This window comes from Pteropus alecto, unplaced genomic scaffold (genome assembly GCF_000325575.1).
Source record: "Pteropus alecto unplaced genomic scaffold, ASM32557v1 scaffold189, whole genome shotgun sequence".
Taxonomy (NCBI): domain Eukaryota; kingdom Metazoa; phylum Chordata; class Mammalia; order Chiroptera; family Pteropodidae; genus Pteropus; species Pteropus alecto.
The window spans coordinates 4,052,805-4,071,340 of record NW_006442117.1 but is presented as its reverse complement, the minus strand read 5'-3'; the positions used below and the strand labels follow the sequence as shown (position 1 = coordinate 4,071,340).

The 18,536-nt window shown below is 47.9% G+C and overlaps 1 protein-coding gene across 1 annotated transcript in view; it reads right to left on the bottom strand.

Moving 5' to 3' along the window:
- The window catches only part of RYR2 (ryanodine receptor 2), a 561,319-nt gene that overhangs the window by 182,595 nt on the left and 360,188 nt on the right, over positions 1-18,536 (bottom strand). Inside the window, 9 exon segments of the mRNA XM_025039067.1 lie at position 1; positions 3-305; positions 3,869-4,095; positions 7,480-7,566; positions 7,913-8,072; positions 9,862-10,022; positions 10,994-11,108; positions 12,646-12,998; positions 13,507-13,715. The exon segment at position 1 is cut by the window's left edge and continues 366 nt beyond it. Of these exon segments, the coding sequence (XP_024894835.1) occupies position 1; positions 3-305; positions 3,869-4,095; positions 7,480-7,566; positions 7,913-8,072; positions 9,862-10,022; positions 10,994-11,108; positions 12,646-12,998; positions 13,507-13,715 (1,616 nt within the window).

The following is an 18,536-nucleotide window of genomic DNA, read 5'->3' as shown; positions in this document are numbered from 1 at the left end:
AGAGCGTGATGCTCTTGGTCTCCTCGGTCATGGGCACGATGAACTCGCTGTTCATCATGAGCCGCGCGGTGGCGTAGGCGCTCAGGTGGATGTCGATGAGCAGGTCGTAGTAGCCGGCGCGCAGCAGGCCCGGCATGTACTTGCTCTCGATGGCGTAGAGCAGCTGCGGCGCGTCCACGTGGCTGCAGAGCGCGTGCGCCACGCGGTGGTTGCCCAGCGCGCACACGGCCGAGTAGAGGCGCAGCGTGTGGTGGTGGAAGCGCAGCAGCTCCTCCTGCTCCGTCAGCTCCAGGATGTCCACGGACCTGCGGGCGGGAGGCGGCCCGGTCACGCGCCCTCGCCGCGGGGCGTCGGGAGCGCGCGGGAGCGGACGCCGGCTTCCTGCTCGTCCTGTCCGTGGCGTTTCGCGGTAGCACAGCTTGTTTAAAACCCACTTCGACATGTTTTACGAGTTTCTTCCATACAGCATTCTAGGTTGAAACTTCCCACCACTCACCACTCGTGCTCGGGCTCCCTTCGGCGTTGCGGGCACCCCTTTCAGACACTTGGGTCACAATCTGAAGCAGGGGACACCCCTCCCTTCCGAGTGTGGCACTCCTAGGAAAACCCTGAGCCTCCTTCCCACCTTGGCTGACTAGGTTCCAGAAGCAAGAAGATCTTGCCTTAGATTCAGGAGTCGGTGCGCTGCCCTTGTCTCTGGCCTATGACTAGCCACCCGCCTAACCAGTCGGAAGTAGGTGACGGGCTCATGTCTCCCACATAATTTACCTTCTAACGTCCTTCCCAGACACGCACATAGGCCAGTGCCTCCCTGGTTTCCACCGGGTGAGTGCCTGCCGCTCAGGAAGCAAACCCTACGGTGACATTTTCACCTCAGAAAATCTCTGAGAGGACACCAGATTCCCTCCTAGTTCGGGTTGTTTTGTTTCTTGCACATAGCAGGCCCTTCCGACACATAAAACCTCAAAACTATGGCCGGAATGTGCCTAAAGTCTTTCCTTTTAGGATGGAGCCCATTTTAAGAACACATTCTTTTTATCAAAATCCTTTACACGTGCTAATTTTTCTACACTAGTTAAATTATACAGACTGTTCATGGGTGACACTGTGCTCATGATCGCGGGAATCTCATTCATCTAGAAAGGCACCCTTGGTGAGACTGTAAAGGAAGTTCATCAGAACAGGGGATTATTATATATTTATTCATATCGATATCCACACCCAGCACCCAGCCTAGTGCACAGTAGGTACTGAGCGATTATTAGTGATTATTTATTGTTAAGCTTTGTCACTACCCTAGGTAGTCTATTATCCTGTTCATGCCTATCCTCTGTCCCTATGCTTTCCAGGTCACAGGTACTGTACAGAAAGCCATCGTAGCTTGATGGTGCAGAATTTGTCCAGACCCCACCTCCTAACACTCAGAAGCTTCCTGCATTATAAAGCCACCCTGTGCAGCACCTGGCTTCCTAGGAAACCATATAGCTGCTGGGCCCCGCTGCCAGCACCCAGTCCCTGGAAAGGGGTGACTGAGCAAGTCTCTCCCTCAGTGTGTGGTGGAGGATGATTGCCAGGTCTCAGCCAGGTTCTTGGACCTCCCGGGAAGACTATGATCCCGCCCCTCGGCCAGAATGGTGGTCAGACGCGTGAACATGCGCACTGCCGCAGCGCAGGATCTGCGTTCGAGGTTCCCACGGAGATCACACTCGGTCTACCGGCTCCTCGCTCACAGAACGTCAGAGGCAGCACACAGAGACCCCACGGTCTACCCTGTTGCTGTCACTCCCAACCCACCGCCCGTTATTCACCTGACGATACCGTGTTATTTCCTCTCCCCCTATTAGAACAGTCTTTCAAGGTAAGGGTCATGTCTGCCTTGTTCACCTTTTTGCATCCAATGCCAGGAGCACTGCGGGTACTAGTACATGTCTGAGGAATGGATGAACAAGAGAATTCTGCAGGATTTGTAGCCTAAATCCTATCACTTTACACTTAGCTCAAGGCAAACAAAATCACATACCTCAAGTAATTTAGCTTGTCTCCCGCACCAACCCTCGTGGTCATAGGGGTGAACTATGGCTTTAATAAGAGGACGGCAAAAGAAATAGCTCACTATTTTATCTGTCGGAAGGACAATGCCAAATACATAAGCACCTTCTTAGCACCTGCTGTGGATCACACGTGTCAGTAAATAATCTTCCTCTTCCCCACAGATGGGGACCCTTACCTGCACTGCTTACTTTGGGTTTGATTGTATGACTGGCTTTGGACAATAAAATCTAAGTGGAGATGATACCTGCCACAAACGAAAAGAAACTCTCAGGGGCCTGAGGTGTCTTCGCCCTCCTGGACATCGCCGTTGCCCCTGGACACTGTGTGTCCCAGATCAGGGCTGCCTGTCGCTAGGGTCTCAAACCCACGGTCCATCCCCGCCTGGGGCAGAGCTGCAGTGGGCCACCTCACATAACACCAGCCAGAAGTGTGTTTGCAGCCACTAAGATTTGGGGTTGTTATTGCAGTAAAAACTAACAACTCATACTCTGAAGCGCTGCGCACTGGTGATATGCAGGGAGCAATACAGATACAATTCCTGCTCGAAGGGAGCTCACTCTCCAGTTGCAGAGAGAAACCACCAGAAAAGAAGCAAATTATGAACCATGATATGTGCCATGAAAACAGAGGCCTGACACACATCTGCTACCACCCCAAAGTTTTAAATATGATTTGCCATGTTACGGGGACATGAGAGGAAGATTCTACTCACCTATAGCTGGCACTTCCCTTTTGGAATCAATTCTGAAACTCATCAGATTGTCCTTTGGCTTCGAGGAGCATGAGACCCATGGGGGACGTGGCTTTACCGACCACGCAGAGCCATGTGGAATGAACGACTGTCACCAGCCGTACCTCGCTTTGTTTCTTGCCTATCCTTACCTTCTCTGCAACCTGACTCCAATGACACATTTTTATGATTTGCATTTTCTATATTTTTGGAAACTGATTCAAATTCTCTATGGTTTATAGTAAGAGTTTAAATTTTCCACTCATTTGTCACAGGTAATTAATATAAATTATAAATTACTAGGATGGGAGCATATTTTGGACTATGATTGTGGAATGATGACATTAAATTAGAATCTTAAAATTCTCTGCCAAGAAACAAGAAAATATTTTCCCTCACAAAGAAAAATTCCTTCACAAATGTTGTTTCTTTGGGTTGTTGAGTAATTTCTTTAAAACTTTGTAAGATGTAAATTTCCAATAAAACTCTTCTCCCATAAGATGAGAAGGCAATTAAAATAAAATCCAATCATCTAAACATTATAAATGATATATCATTCTAATTACTTCGCTTAAAATATATAAATAAATATTTAATACACGAAAAAATTCACCTGCCCAGATTTCCTAAGCCCTCTACTTATTTTCACAACCGTCCTTCATTCATGTCTCGGGGTCTCACATTTTCTCATCTGTCAGATGCGGCTGCGCGCAGTGAACTCATTCTGTCTGCAACACCTGCGCACCTGCGCCCCTGCGCCCCTGCGCCCCCGCGTCACTCTAAGGCGCGAGTCGGCAGCGGGGGCACCTGCCTGGGCTCCCTGGCCGTCGCCATGAAGGAAACCGCGGGCGGAAGGAGACAGTTCGCCACCGCGTGGCCTCCTCCACCACGGCACAGTAATTTCATTTCAGTAACAAAGTGGCTGAGGAACAGGTTTACATTTGGAACGTACGCGATGGCGTCTCCGTCGCCATGAGCCGTGACACGTGTTTTAGTCTCGTTGTGTGTCCCCCCACTCTTCCGCCACCCCGCCACCCCCGGGCAGCGGTCTCGCTGAGTGTCCCCGACCGACGGCGCGGGGCAGACCTGTTCTCCTCCGGGATGTGCAGGGACATGAACTGCAGGGGGTCCACGCACTGCACCAGCCAGCCCTGGCGCTCGCTGACCCGCGACACGTCCACCTTCAGGAACTGGTTGGGCATCCTGCTCCACAGCACGTGCGACAGGAACTGCACGTGCAGGCGCGGCGGGCACTGCGGCACGGGGTTCCTGTGCTCGCTCTTGAACAGCCCCGCGGACAGCGGCATCACGTTCTGGGGGGCAGAAGGAGAGGCGTTGGTCAGGCTCCGGGGGCGCGGCCACCCGAGTTCTGCCCGGGAAAGGGGCAGGGGAGGCGAGAGACGCTGCACAGCAGCGCCATCAACACGAGAAATAAGGAAACCCCGGGAGCAGCCCCTGAAAGGACCGGCGGAGAAAACGCCGTGGGCGCAGGTGTGGGGACCGCACGCCCCACACACCCCGGCACACCGAGAATGCAAGTGCAACCAAGTGCGACCCACGGCCGGCGTCTCATCACCAAGCTGGCCCGCGGGGACACGCGGCAAGTCTGCAGCTACGCCCAGCACCAAATGTCCTGAATCAGAGGTCCTTCCCATTTCTCTCTCTGTCACCCACTCGTCCATAAACCACACACTCGCTCACCATCGGCTCTGCCAAGTTTCAGTACCCAGCAGTACACCAGAGACGACAGCACGGAGCTGACCGTCATCAGCCGACGCGACAGGACGAAGCTGACAGTCATCAGCTGACACGACAGCACGGAGCTGACCGTCATCAACTGACATGACAGCACGGAGCTGACCGTCATCAGCCGAGACGTGACAGCACGGAGCTGACCGTCATCAGCCGAGACGCGACAGCACGGAGCTGACCGTCATCAGCTGAGACATGACAGCACAGAGCTGACCGTCATCAGCTGACATGACAGCACGGAGCTGACCGTCATCAGCTGACACAGACCAGAGACGACAGCACGGAGCTGACCGTCATCAGCTGACACGCTCCGTTTCTCCCCACCTTCCTGTCCACCAGCGCACGTCTTCAGCCACCTGATTCCTTCAGGCCGGTCTCAGGAGAGCGAGGTCTCCAGCTGCCAAAGCCTCCTCGTCCGCTGTGATCACGACACCACCCGCCCCCTTCTGAACCTAAACGCCACGGTCCCACCCCCCGCTGCGCTCGGGCTGCTCTGCGGCCTTCCGCACACAGCCTCGCCCTCCCGCTGCTTCCTGTCCCGTCTGCAACTGGGGGAGCCGCGCACCATCTTAGAGACTGGAAACAAAACAGACAAAATGCCCTCGCAGAGCTCCCATGTTTTCAATCGGAGACATAAACACAATCGTTAAGTAAATTAAACAGTCTGCTAAAAAGGAGGCCGTGGGGGAACTAACAAACACGGGCGGGAACCAGAACGCAGGGCGGCCATAAGGAACAGCATGGTCAGAACGGGTGTCACTGAGAAGGTGACAGTTAAGGAAAGACCCAAAGGAGCGGAACGTCGTGGATATGGGTGGGTGGCAGGGGGCGGGGGGTAGATTTCCACGCAGAGGGAACGGTCAGCGCAAAGGACCTGAGGAGGAAGCCTGCCCGCCGGGCCTCAGGGGCCGACGTGCAGTGACAGAGCAGAGAGCTGGGGAGATGGGGTCGGAGTCGGGATGCCAGGCCGTTTAGGGCCCGAGAGCCATTAGGACACCTCGGAGGGATACTCTCAGGGGAACGAGGAGGCTGGGTTTCAGGCAGTGGCATGGCACTGATTGATATTTTAAGGTAGCGACAGTCACTCAGATTGTTGAAGGAAAAACAGATGGGCGAGGGTGAGTCACGGAAGCCCAGGAGGCAGCCCGAGGAACCCGAGGGTGACGGGCGGTGTGGCAGGCGGCGGGGGCGTGGCGGGCGGTCAGAGGGTGGAGGATTTGCTGGCGGATGGAACCAGGGCTCGAAATGGAAAGGAGGGGCGTCGGGGATGACTCGAGGTTTGGGGCCTGAGCAACCGGATCTGCTATTAAATGACCTGGAGTATGTAGCTCATCAGGTCGGGAGGAGGGACGAGTGACAGTCAGGCAGTCCAGGTCTGAACACATTCGGTCTGCCGTACCTATAAAACCCCGAAATAAAAATGTCGGACAAACCAATATACGCGTCGGAGTTCTGAGAAACTACCAGTTTTGTCAAATTAAAAAAAAAAAAATCATTTAAACTTGCTGCCCCCTTTCTCGTACTTTCCATCTTGAATTCACTATAACAAAGACTTTCCCACCATTCTGCAGTCTTCTGGCAAGGCCCCTGAAGCCCTTCTGTAATGGGTTCCTTTAGCCCGTATGGCACCGGCCTTTCTGGGGTGGCTGGGAACCTCACTTACAAAGGGAAGAACTGAGGTCATGTGGTTTAAAACATGTCCAAGGTTGCCGAGCCAGCCTGGTAAAACTGTCTACTGCATCCGCCCTGGTGTGTGCCTGGCATCTCCGTGTCCACAACTGCAAAATGTACCCGATTCCTTTCTCCGACTTTCAACTAGCTCTTCTCCCTGGGATCGCATGAGCATCCCCTCACCGTCCACACTGGATATTTTAAAGTAACCCTCGATTCTTCATTCTCCTTGAGCACCTGAATCCAATTCATCGACAAATCTCATTAATCCAATTCACTATCAAATTCTATTAATTTCTCCTCTCAAACGCCTTCACCGTCTCCCCACGACGGGTTTCCGGGCTCTCCTCACTTTGCCCCACGCAGACGGCACCACGCTGGCACTTGTCACTTGGCACTTGCCGACTTGTCACTGCCTGTTCTCATTTGTGAGAGCAGGTGTTTTTCCCCGTTAACCGTTAATATATTCTCCTAAACGGTTTGATTATACTCAATCCCCTGCGTCACATTTTTGTGGGTGGCCGCTGTCTACATAATAGGTGCTAACTTCTTAGCGTTCAAGGCCTTTCAACTTGAATCTGGCCCACGTCTACCCACATTCCTCTGTGGCCCCATCCGGAAGGCGTCCCTGGTTACAGACACGTTGAATTCCTTAGCCTGCAGCCCTTTTGTGCTTATGGATTTTTGCTTTCTCTCGCCTTCTGTCAAGAAGGCCCCCTCCTGGTCCACGCACCCCGATGTCTCCTGTTCCACAGTTAAGACTCAACACAAACGTCTCCTCTTCTTTTAGCTTTATGTGATCCACCGCGCCCCACCCACTTAGCGGTGCCGTCGCTCGTGCTCCCGACGCTCCGTGCGGTTCCGTCACCCGTGCTCCCGACACTCCGTGCGGTGCCATCGCTCGTGCTCCCGACACTCCGTGCGCGCCTCTGTCCTCACACTTCCATAGTGTGGCTCAGCCTCACCGCTTCTGGCCCATGAGCTCGGTAATCACTGAGCTGTATGTAACTTAGCATTTTTTTTTGTTCTGCATAAGCCTCGTTTTACTGGCAATGATATTTATGATGACTAAAGAGAAGCCCTTTCCAATTAATTATGCTCCCCCAGTGACCTGAAACTGATTATAGAATCTTCAAGCAAGGCTTTCTTTTAAAAAACAATTGATATGATTAATGGCAGTACTAAGAAAATATTGGATTTACGTATGAAGAAGTAAATGTTATTCTCTGATAGAAAACAACCCAATTATAATTTCCAAAATGAGTCTCTCTTACCTTAATCCTTCCCAACTCAAACTGAAAAACATTGGGACTTGTAGCTTGTGCAAAAACCGCAGGAAATAATTTGGTGCTCGGCTCCACCTTAAAGAAACCAATGAATTGGATACTATTAGTACAGGAACCAAAAACATATTTTCTTCCCAACAACTAAAGAACGCCCGCGGAGGGCCAGAGAGTTCTCCTTTCTCTCACACGGGCACCGTCTCTCAGTAATTATTTGGAGCACTGCGTTTCACTACCACACGAACATTTCCCGAGGGAGATGCTATTTGCTCTGAAGGGTTTAGGGCACAGTTATTATTCACACAGAAGTAAAAGCACATAGTTAAGCCACGTTCGTTTTCATTTTTTTCTAATTCACTTTCTAATCTTACGAAACGTGTTTTCCTCTAACGGGTAAGAAGGTCTCCCTCTGCATGACCGGTACCTGGTAGTACGTGCTCAGCTCCTTGCCATTGGCCGTGAACGTGAGCAGCCCGCTGGCCGCGTCCACCACGCAGCCGATCTCCAGCCCGTTGTTGCCGCGTCCTTGCCCGGGGCTCATGCTCTCGCCTGCACACACCATGTAGCAGTTGCTGCGTTTGATGCTGAATTTCAAAAAAAAACATGTTTATCTTTGTACAACCGCAGATGTAATAGGAAGCATGGATATCTTGCAAACTACACCTAAATTATGCTGCGCAAGCAACAAGCTCATGCTGTGATGGGGTGCACATGGCCCGAGTCTGTGACTCTGAGCGAAACTTCGCTGACTTCAGTGGACACTCTGACTCAGGTCTCACGTGTCCCTAAATTCGCACCTGGTGGAGACGGGCCAACGAGTTGGAACCTAGTAAGAACTGACCTGCGTCTTCACTCCAAGAACTCAAACCAAACTGGCCCTTCTTCTGCGGTTCAAAGAAGTTTAACTAATAATCATTCAAATCTGTAATTTTCATTCTCATAATCTTTCCTTTAACCACTTGTTCTGAGTTGAGAAACATTCGTTTCAAAACACTATTCATGTCCTTAGGCAGATTCTCCGTGAGCCATCAGTGATTCGATATGTTTAAATGTTGGCTAAAAAGATGCCCCTTTATGGACATTCGCCAGTGATCTGTTATGAGAGGCAGGCTTCGCCAGAACAGACCCAGAACCAGCGGTGCTGACGAAGGAGCCCCGCCTGAGCTTCACCCTCGCTAAGGCCTTCCCCAGAGATGATGGCACTTAGCTTACTCACGCTTACTCTGACACCCTACAGCAAATATACTAATGAGACCAGCAAAAAAAAAAAAAAAAGGCCAAAGGTAGGCAAAGAACAAGAAGGTGCGGTGGTCAGCTTCTGAATAATCCGAAGCCGGCTGTGTTTCTTTGCTCCACTTACGTAAGATTCAACAACCGCTCCCTAGGATTCGTTCCTACACCGAAATCATCTATCAGGTAGCCCATCCCTCTATGAGTTATTTCCTTACGTTGTCACCTTCTCTGAAAGTCAGATCTGTCCCCCCGAGAAGATTCCTGGAGACAGGCGGCTGGGGACCCCCATACTGACGAGAAGCATTCTTCACTGGGGATTTTTGCCAGGCCCACCATCTCAAGGGCTAAGTTCAAGTGTAAAATCTGAAGGCAGGAGAGTGAGCTTTCCGGTCACCAAAAATGAGGTGCAGGTATAAAAGAAAAGCAACGTATGGAGGACTACTTCTACGAGACCTGTCGCAGCAGGCCAGAGAGGATGCATGGGCACAAAAGGTGGATGCGAATGGTCAGATCTTCTCTTGTCTAATTCTGCAAGGAAGATGGCTTTCTTCGCTTTTTTGAAGGTTTGGCTTGAGTTTGGTTTGTTTTACAAATGAAAAAGGGATGGTACAGAAAGTGTAACTGACTTACCCAAAGCCACACAGCGAGTCAATGGCCAAGCTGGGGAAAGAACCCACTGTCCTCAGTCTGAGTACAAATGCGTCCGCTTGGTGTAAACCCATCACGTCCTCACACTGTCTCCCACCACGTAACCGGCTCCCGAGACACGCACCAGACCACACGCAAACTCCCTCACCTCGCCCGTCCTCATCCCGAACGCAGAGGCTGAGCGTCCCGAGCTGCGCGTCACGCACGATGGCGCCTGCACGAGTATCTGATTATTACCCAAAAAGACGCACTGCTCTGACTGTATAACGGTTTTCACTTTTACTATTTCAGACTCCTTACTGGCTTGTATGAGCAACACAAAGCACAATGGCAGTAAGGGTTCGAGTATATTGTCCCTCTAAGTAGAAATATTACGCTGGGCATGAACTCCAAGAAAAAAATTCCTGAGGTTATCGACACTTTCATCAGATGTCATTCATGTAAAAAAAAAAAAAAAAAAGAAAGAAAGAAAAAAAACTGAGAAAAACCGACCTTTCGTGCACTTTTCCTTTTTCGTCGCCCAGAGTAACGGTTACTGTGCGAACTCTGTCCAAGTCGAAGCCCGTGTCGTACTGGTGGAAGTCGGACGTGATCCAGCCCACCCAGACGCTGGCCGGCTCTTGTCCAGGAAAGATTCTCACTGAGTAATAGTACTGTCAAGGCAGCGAGACCGGGGGTTGGCAAAGGAAAAGGGAACACGCTTCCGACTGGCAACGTCTTTGAATTGCCGAGGGATACAGTTATTTCTTTGTTTAAAATCATTGGGCCTAATTAAAATGTTACAGGCACCAAGGACTGACGCTGCAAAATAAGAAAAATCTTAAAACAGAGATCTTGAACCAAATCAGAAATAATGGGGAAAAGAGAGAAGACTCTTCCTGAGCGAGCATGCTAAATGATTTGAGGCCTTTTACACTCCCAAGTGTGTATGTACGTATGTTGTGTGTACGCACGTAACATGTATACCGTATGTACGTGTACACCTACAGTTTATTTTTGAGTTAAAATCAACTATTAGGCAGTGAAGCTTCTTCTGATTCTCCCAGCTTACACAGTGTGCTAACCTATGCTGGAGGTTTGTACCTGTCGCCCACCTTCGAATATACTTTGTCTTCCCTGTTGCTAATGTGTAATATTTTCCCTACTTAAACTTAATTTGAAATAGCTCAGATGTAATAGGGGAAAACCAAGTTTAAACACGGAGGCGCTCCAACGGGAACACAACTATGTGCATTTTAGGAAAAGTTGTCTTGAAACTTTTAAATGGCAGACAGCAAACTTGACTTCTAACAAGTAGAATTAATGACCTTCTTTTAGACATACCACTAAGGTAAAGGAAATTCTATGTATTTATAAAATTTAGGTCACGAGTTCAAATTTTTTCAAGAAACAGGACAGTAAAATCAGGATTAAGGGTGCCGTTAAGGACATTTTTCCTAACATAACTCTTATTTTACGATATGCATCAAAATACACATACATTTTTCAACATTTTAGTCCCCAAAATGTAAGCAAAGAATTATTTTAAAAACAAATGTGCTGAATAGGATGATCACACTGAACTCTGGGAAATGCGATGCACAACAGGAGACAAACGGAAATAAGGGGCAGAACGCCCGCCTACCGTGGACGTCTGCATCAGGCAGTCGTGGTCGTCCCGGTCCCCCGCAAGGACGTCCTCCGTGAGCCTCGCGGAGTGGCTTGAGCTGTAATCTGGCTTCGTTCTCCTCAGCAAAAACCTGAAATATGTTCCAGGACTAGGAGTTAGCAAGACCGAAAGTCCTCCCTGCCTCGAACGTGAGCCTACAATCAGCTTAGCAGAGTGGTTCCCACCGGGGTGATTTTACTCCCCAGGGGATCATCTGGCGACTTCTGGAGATATTCTGGGCTGTCACGGCTGGATGGGGCGGCACTGGCTTCCAGTGGGTGGAGGCCAAGGGTGCTGCTAAATATCTTCCGATGCGCAGGGCCGACTCTCACAGCAAATAACCACCTAGCCCAGAGTGCCAATCATGCCGGGCTGGAGATTCAGACCGGGTGCAAGGAAGAATGCTAAAATAAGCTGCCTTCTTGCCCATAACAAACACTATTTAGAGAAAATACTGTTTAATTTTCAACCATGAATGTAAATACAGACATCTCAAAAACTAACTTTTGGAAGAAAATACTTGCAAAGCACTATATCTGATAAGGGACTGATATCTAGAATATATAAAGAACCCCTCAACTCAACAACAAAAAAAGCTAATAATCCGATCCAAAAATGGGCAAAGAATTTAAAAAGACATTTTTCCAAAGATGATCTAAAAGTGACCAGTAAGCATGTGAAAAAGGTGCTCGCTAGCACTGATGATCAGGGAAATGCGAATCAAACCATCGTGAGCGATCACTTGGCGCCAGGCGGAATGGCTACTATTAAAACAACAGAGAGCAGCGAGAGTTAACAAGGATGTGAAGAACTCGGAACCCTCGTACGGTGGTGGTGAGATTATGAAACGGGGCATCTGTGGTGAAAAAATATGAGAGTTCCTCAAAAACTTGAAAGTGGGACTGCCAGCAACCCGATTCCCGGGTACACAACCACAATACCCCAAAGCTGGGCCTCGAGAAGGTGTACGCACAGCCGTGCTCACAGCAGCTCTACTCACAACATCCAAGACCACATCCAAAATGTGGTCCATACGCACAACGGGACAGTACTCGGCCTGACACAGGCTGCTACATATTCGAACCTTGAGGACATGCCACTAAGTAACATGTCAGTTGCCAAAAAAAAAAAAAGACAAATAATGTATAATTCCACTTGTAAGAGGTACGAGAGGAGTCAAACTCAGGGAGACAGGAAGCAGAAGGGTGGTTACCAGGGCCTGGGGGAGGGAGAAGGAAGGGTTGTTTAAAGGGGACAGTTTCAGTGTTGCAAGATGAAGAAGTTCCGAAGATGGACGCACGACCGTGTGAAGACCCCTAACGCTGGTGGCCACTTAACTGTGCCGTACGCTTAAAAATTTTAAGGACACTTAAAAGTGGTTCAGATGGTAAATTTTATGTTATGTATTTTTTACTACTATAAAAAAATGCATAAAAAGTAACTCCTGGGATAGATTATGCGTGTGAGAACAAATTAGATGGCAAACAGGTTGCTTTATTGTCCCCTGTGGAATCCTTTGTGCATAAAGAAGGACGAAGAGGAAGGAACCCTGAGCGGAACCCCGTCCTGCCGCCGTCACCCTCCCACGTGAGCACCCGCACTCACGTCACCCCGCATGCATCAGTGACCTTTGTTTCAGGCGAGAAGGCTTCTCCTGAGCATAATCTTTGTGGTTATTAAACTCTGGCTTCGTAGCTTCTTTGTCTCTGTCGACTCGATCGGGCACCAGATGCCCGTGAGCTGTCTTCATCAGAACCTCGAAGTCAGAATCCGCATCATAATCCTCCAAATCGTTCTTGGGCCCAAAGAGGCCGGCATTGGGCAGCCCCCCGGCCGCCGTCCTGGAGAAGACCTCGGCGCACTCGATGGGCATGCTCAGGCGGTAGAACGTGATGTCCGTGCTGCTGTTCTGAGAGCCAAAGGACTTCTGCGTGACCCTTAAGCACGGGGAACTGTCCACGGTGCCGTCTATCCTGGTCACCTAGTGAACGACGAAGCAACCGTTCAATTCTAAGCATCGTCGTCAGTTCCCTGGACTTGAAGCTCACAAACGGGCATCGCGCCCGTAAAACCCCAAACATGGCCACGCATGCCATAATTTAGAGGTGAGATGGTTGAACGCAGGGGGCACCTTGTTACAGATACACACATAGTTCTGCGTCTAACCCAGAAGACGGCCTGGGAGATTCAAGTTAAAATCGTGTGTATTCAGACTGAGCCCGACACCGCCCATATGAAAAGAGAATTAATAATTACTAAGCAGTCTAGTCAGCTACTCAGAAAGCATTTAAAAGCAGAGGCTGATCCTATGCTTAGATTCGACTCCTATGTAACACATAGGGGCCACCGTTTTAAGTGACAATAATTTTCCAAATAGAACTCCCATGTGTAAACATCTCCCACTCCTAGTTCTTGGCAATGGTCTGACATACATTCATTCATTCATTCATTCATTCATTCACGGTCTGACATTTAAAGAAAAAGCGAACCTCGATATGTTCATGATTTGATGGAACTTGGAGAAACTGAGGCAGCCGCTTGCTCAGCCACATGGTAATGTCCCTGTTTGTGTTAACGGCGAATGGTTCGTAGCCCTCCTGCAAGCCACAGATGGTGAAATATTTCAAGGTGCTCACGTCCTTTCCGAAGTTCATCCTGCCCACTTGAGCCACCCCGAGGCTGCACACAGGGATAAATCCTGGAAGAAAAGAAAATCAAATTCTTCGGTACCATCAGCGCGAGATCCTGTGAGCACGGAATTACCAAAAGCACAGGCCCAGAACTCTCACGGTTGTGAGACGTCACCCTAAGGTGAAGACAGCAGTGAAAGAGAGAGAGCCAACAGTAAGTATCAGATGCGAGGGTTAGAAGACCAGTATTTGACCTCAGCCTCATAATTTACTAAATGCAGCCCCTAGAGAAGTCCCTTCTTCACCTTGGACTTCTGCTGAGAAATGAGATAACTGCTAAGCAGCACCCAGCCCGCCAGGGTCTTAGGGTACACAACTGTAGAAAGAGCTGCCCATCCCACATCCCCCCCCCAACTCAGGAGTGCACGTGGCTCTTACAGAAGCAAAGCCAGAAAGAGATAAGTGCCAAAGTGTGTTCCTCCCCCACCCCGCTAAGAAGCTTGAAATGCAGTCTGAGCTATGGAACTCTTTACACATAACTCAGAGAAAATGGGATCGGAGTCAACATTTTATAGGTTTCATCCACTCATAGCTGATATCGATCTTTAAAGAGAATTTTGCCTGTTTTTCCTGGGGCACAGCAGGTCTAAGCATGAAAAAAACCGCATGCATAAATCAACATCCGGACGCAGTCGCTGTTTTTTTCGTCTTTCCTTCCGAGATCGCAACCACTGAGCGTGAAGCAGGGCAGCGCGTCTGCCCTAAGTAACCGAGACTCGGAATCGAAGGGCGAGTCAAAGGACACGGGACACTAAATCGAAGGCAAAAGCAGTGGGGATAAGGGGCAAAAGCAGTGGGGATAAGGGGCAAAATTTCATAAGCTCATCGAAAGTTTGGCAGGGTTAGTAAATCTTTTCACTACTGAATAAAAGGGGAAACTACATTAATCCTGTCGATTGTTTCTTCGAGTTCTTTCAAATTAATAGTCTTTGGCAAGGGGACGAGATGGCAATTTTTTTTCGGGGGGGGTGCTTATATACTCTTCATTTCTTTCTGTAATATTTTATACAAATGTTCCAGTAATCAGCACAATAAAAAAGTATTGGGATGCAGACTACACGTGAGAAGACCTAATTTCTAGATCAAAAGAGCAGTGGATCCTCAGAGTAACCTAATAATTTCCCACCGTTATGATTCAGACTTCTTCCCCTGTTGAAATTAGTGGCAATAAAGTAATACAATAATAGCACAAGATGATAGAAATTACTTCCAATGACTCATAATGATTTTACCCAGTTTGTAGTCATCAATATATATATTCAAATAAATGGTCACGTAACAGCGCTATCAACCAGAAAGGACACAGCCAGCTGCGGTCAAGGAAGTGTGAATAATGAGTTTCTAGTTAAAATTTAAAAAAACCACAGCTGTGTCTGCAGCTGCGACAGCTCTTGAGAAAGTAACCAAATACGAAGTTATTGTTCTAGATAACTGTCCCCCAAAAAATCAAAGAAAAGGAACTGGATAAATACAACAGATCTGAGAAAGCTTGAACTACATTTCCACACACTGGCGAATCTAACCTCCGTTGGACATAGGCTGGGGGCCCGAGGTGGAAGGAGCTTCTCAGACGGTGAACATTTGTTTCTCACCACTTTATCTGAAGAAGGAATTCCTACCCTTTAAGTGAAGCTATTGGATACTCATAAATATCTGTGTAGTAGATCTTTGGGAGTCTGTCATATTAATAATAACTTTCCTGTATGTTTGAAATACTTTCATTTAGAAGGTGACTAGCATTGTGCACAAAGATTAATGTCCTAACCCGTTCACTGTGGCTATGTTTACAATCACAGAATAATCTTTTGACAATAAATACACGTTTTTGAATAAGATGGAATACTACTTAGTCTTTGAAAATCTGATTTTCAAAGGTTCACCAATAATAGAAAAATATTCACAGTAAATATTACTCGATAAAGAAAAATATAAGATATGTTTTATTTTAAAAGATAGGAAAACTAAATGAAGGTTTTTGTTAAAAATGATTTGATGGAATGATTTTTTATGTCTCTCAATTTAACAAAATTTCTCCAATGACTATATATTTTATTACGAAAACAAGTGACAGCCTTTGTAAAAATAAAATGCTAACTCAATAAAACGGGATATGTTTACATCATTTTCATAAAGAAGTGTTTAAATGATGTGGTTATAAACTGATCGAAACGGCATGTTCCTCAAGTTGCTGAAGTTCAAGTCCTCAGCACCGGTGAGTGGTGGGTTCAGATCCAGAAAGCTTGCTAATTTGACCTTTGGTAAGTTACTTAAATTCTCTAAGTTTTAATATTTTCTTCTATAATATCTCCTCCATACATATGCTCACTAAACTAGGTTTAAAGCGGGGAGAAATGGTAAAAGACACTAAATCTCCATAATAAGAGAATCGTTAGTTATGATACGGACACAAGATTAAATAAGTGCAGTCATTAAAAATCACGTGTAGGACTCACCAAGGTTAAGCTGCAGAGAGAGAGAGAACTTACGCGGCGAAGCTGGAGAAGGTGCACAGGTGTTCCCTGCACCCTTCTTGCCCTTTTCTGAGAGGCTGATGTTTCTCGACATATATAATTTGTAAAAAAAAAAAAAATCAAAAGTTATGTTTAAAATGTTTCTATGCCTTGGGACAGCACTTCTAAGATTAAGTTTCAAAGGTGGCAATAGAAAATTATTTTAACATCTCAGTTTTTTAAATGAGAAAAATTCATTAGAAGTCGAGTTTCTGGGAGTGAGAGAGAGATATTACTTGTAACTATTTTTACAAATATTATTATTTGTAACTTTTCATTATTCTCTTCTGTATTTTCCAAATGTTTGTGAATTATTACTTTTGTGATCGATAGAGGTAATTTTTCACTAGTTTATGGCAGTTATGCACTTGCACACGGTTCTTTCCTTGCTTTATTATTTTGCTCCTCTTTAAAGGAACATCCTTTGTGAAAGTACATCTATAAGTATAATTTAGTATATGTGTTTTCTTTTTAATTTAAATGACATAGAACTTAAGAATTAAATCGTATTCTGACTTCTGAAGATGCAGTTTTAATGTGCGCTATGATAATAAAACGACCAATATTTCTAAAAACTATGTTTAAAAATTAGCACACACACAGCAGGAACGACTAGATGGCAGGCATCGGAGACGACAGACAGTGGAGACAAACGACAGGTACTACTCAGTCGCCGCGTGGCAGAGGACCAGGCTCCGTCGCTTCTGCCTGCCGAGGACCTAGAAAAGGGCCCTGCAGTAAAGGTGCTGGCGGATCAAACGCCCACAGCACAAGCGCCCCAGGCGGAGCTCGCGTCACCCAGCGTGTCCCTGATGCTCGCCCTAGCACCGCCCTAGCGAACACTAACAACCATCCGATAGAAATCACTGTTAGGTTCCGGGCGAGGAAACCAAAGTCTTCTCTCAAATCACTCGCTCTCATCGCCAGAAAAGAATCCCAGGCCAGCCAGAGCTGTAAACGACAAGAGAGCAGAGACTTCAGGCTTCAAGGACCCCTCGGTCTCCGTCAAAACTACTCAAGCCTGAGCTGCAGCACAAGAGAAGCCAGGGACCATCTGTAAATGAATGAACATGGCTGCGTTCCAATAAAACTTTATTTACAAAAGTGGGGGGCAGGCCGGGTTGGGCTCTACGCTACTATTCAGTGTTGTCCCCCATTCAGCAGATAGCTAATGAGTACCCACCATGTGCCAAACAGCAGTCTTGGCACTGCGGACACAGCCATGAACAGAACCAAAAAGAATCCCAGACTTTCTAGAACTTACCTCTGTGGAGGGAAGACAGATAATAAGTAAATAAACAAAGAGTTACCCATATACGTACAATAATGTCAGGAAATGAGAAATGCTTTTAAGAGTGCCTGAATGTTTGCCCAAAATTAAACACGATGGGTTGATAAATTATGTCACTCTGAAAAACTGCTCCACCGCAAAACCCGGTAATTGAGATTCAACTGTTTCTTAGCATGAAGTAGGTTTAACACTAGTGTTCAACACAATAAGACAGATTTCCATAAATTCATGCACACAGCCCAGCACACGTAAAATTTCGGTCCTAATTTCCTTTGTGTCCTCAATCTTCTATTCCGGTTACCTTAACTGACACCCTGCAAATAACGAAGCCCGATGCTGTCCGAGGGAAGGGTGAATTAGTTCACGAGTCGGTTGCTGGGCCTGAGTCAGACTCATCCTCACCAGCTATATATCTATTAAAACAGCAGCTGCAACTTGTGGCTGAACTGCCTCCTCCAACAGAAGACAGATGCTTCAGCGAGTTCGACTGTCTCTGTTCGTGAGCCTCCCTGACCCGGAGCAGCGGGGTGTGTGACGAGCATGCAAGTCCGGCAAAGAAACGGGCAGCCGCAGGATGTGCGGGCGTGAAGCGGACGCGAGGTCTGCGGTGGGCTACGATGAAGAGAACCCTGATCGCAAGCGCACCAGCTCTTCCTAAGAACGCACGGTGTCGGACTTTGAAATTTCTGAAATACAGATAGGAATCCACACTTACGACCCAAACCAAATGGCCAAAAGCAGATAAAAATGGCCAATATTATGCTGAAACGTAAATCTGAAGAATTTGACTAAGAGTAAGGACGGGTAACACTGATGGGTGACTTCCTTTGTGCCAGACGACGCGTAAGCGCATTGCCAGGGGCTGTCGGCGGAGCCCGGCCACGGGGCTCTCCCCTCGCCCCAGCAGTCCGCTGGCAAGTGCAGCAGAGGACTGAACCTCGCGCTTGGGCTCTCTCTGCCTTCAGGAAGGGCCAATCCCATCCCAGGGCCCACATGGATAATCTTTAACGATGAGCTCAGGGTCCAGC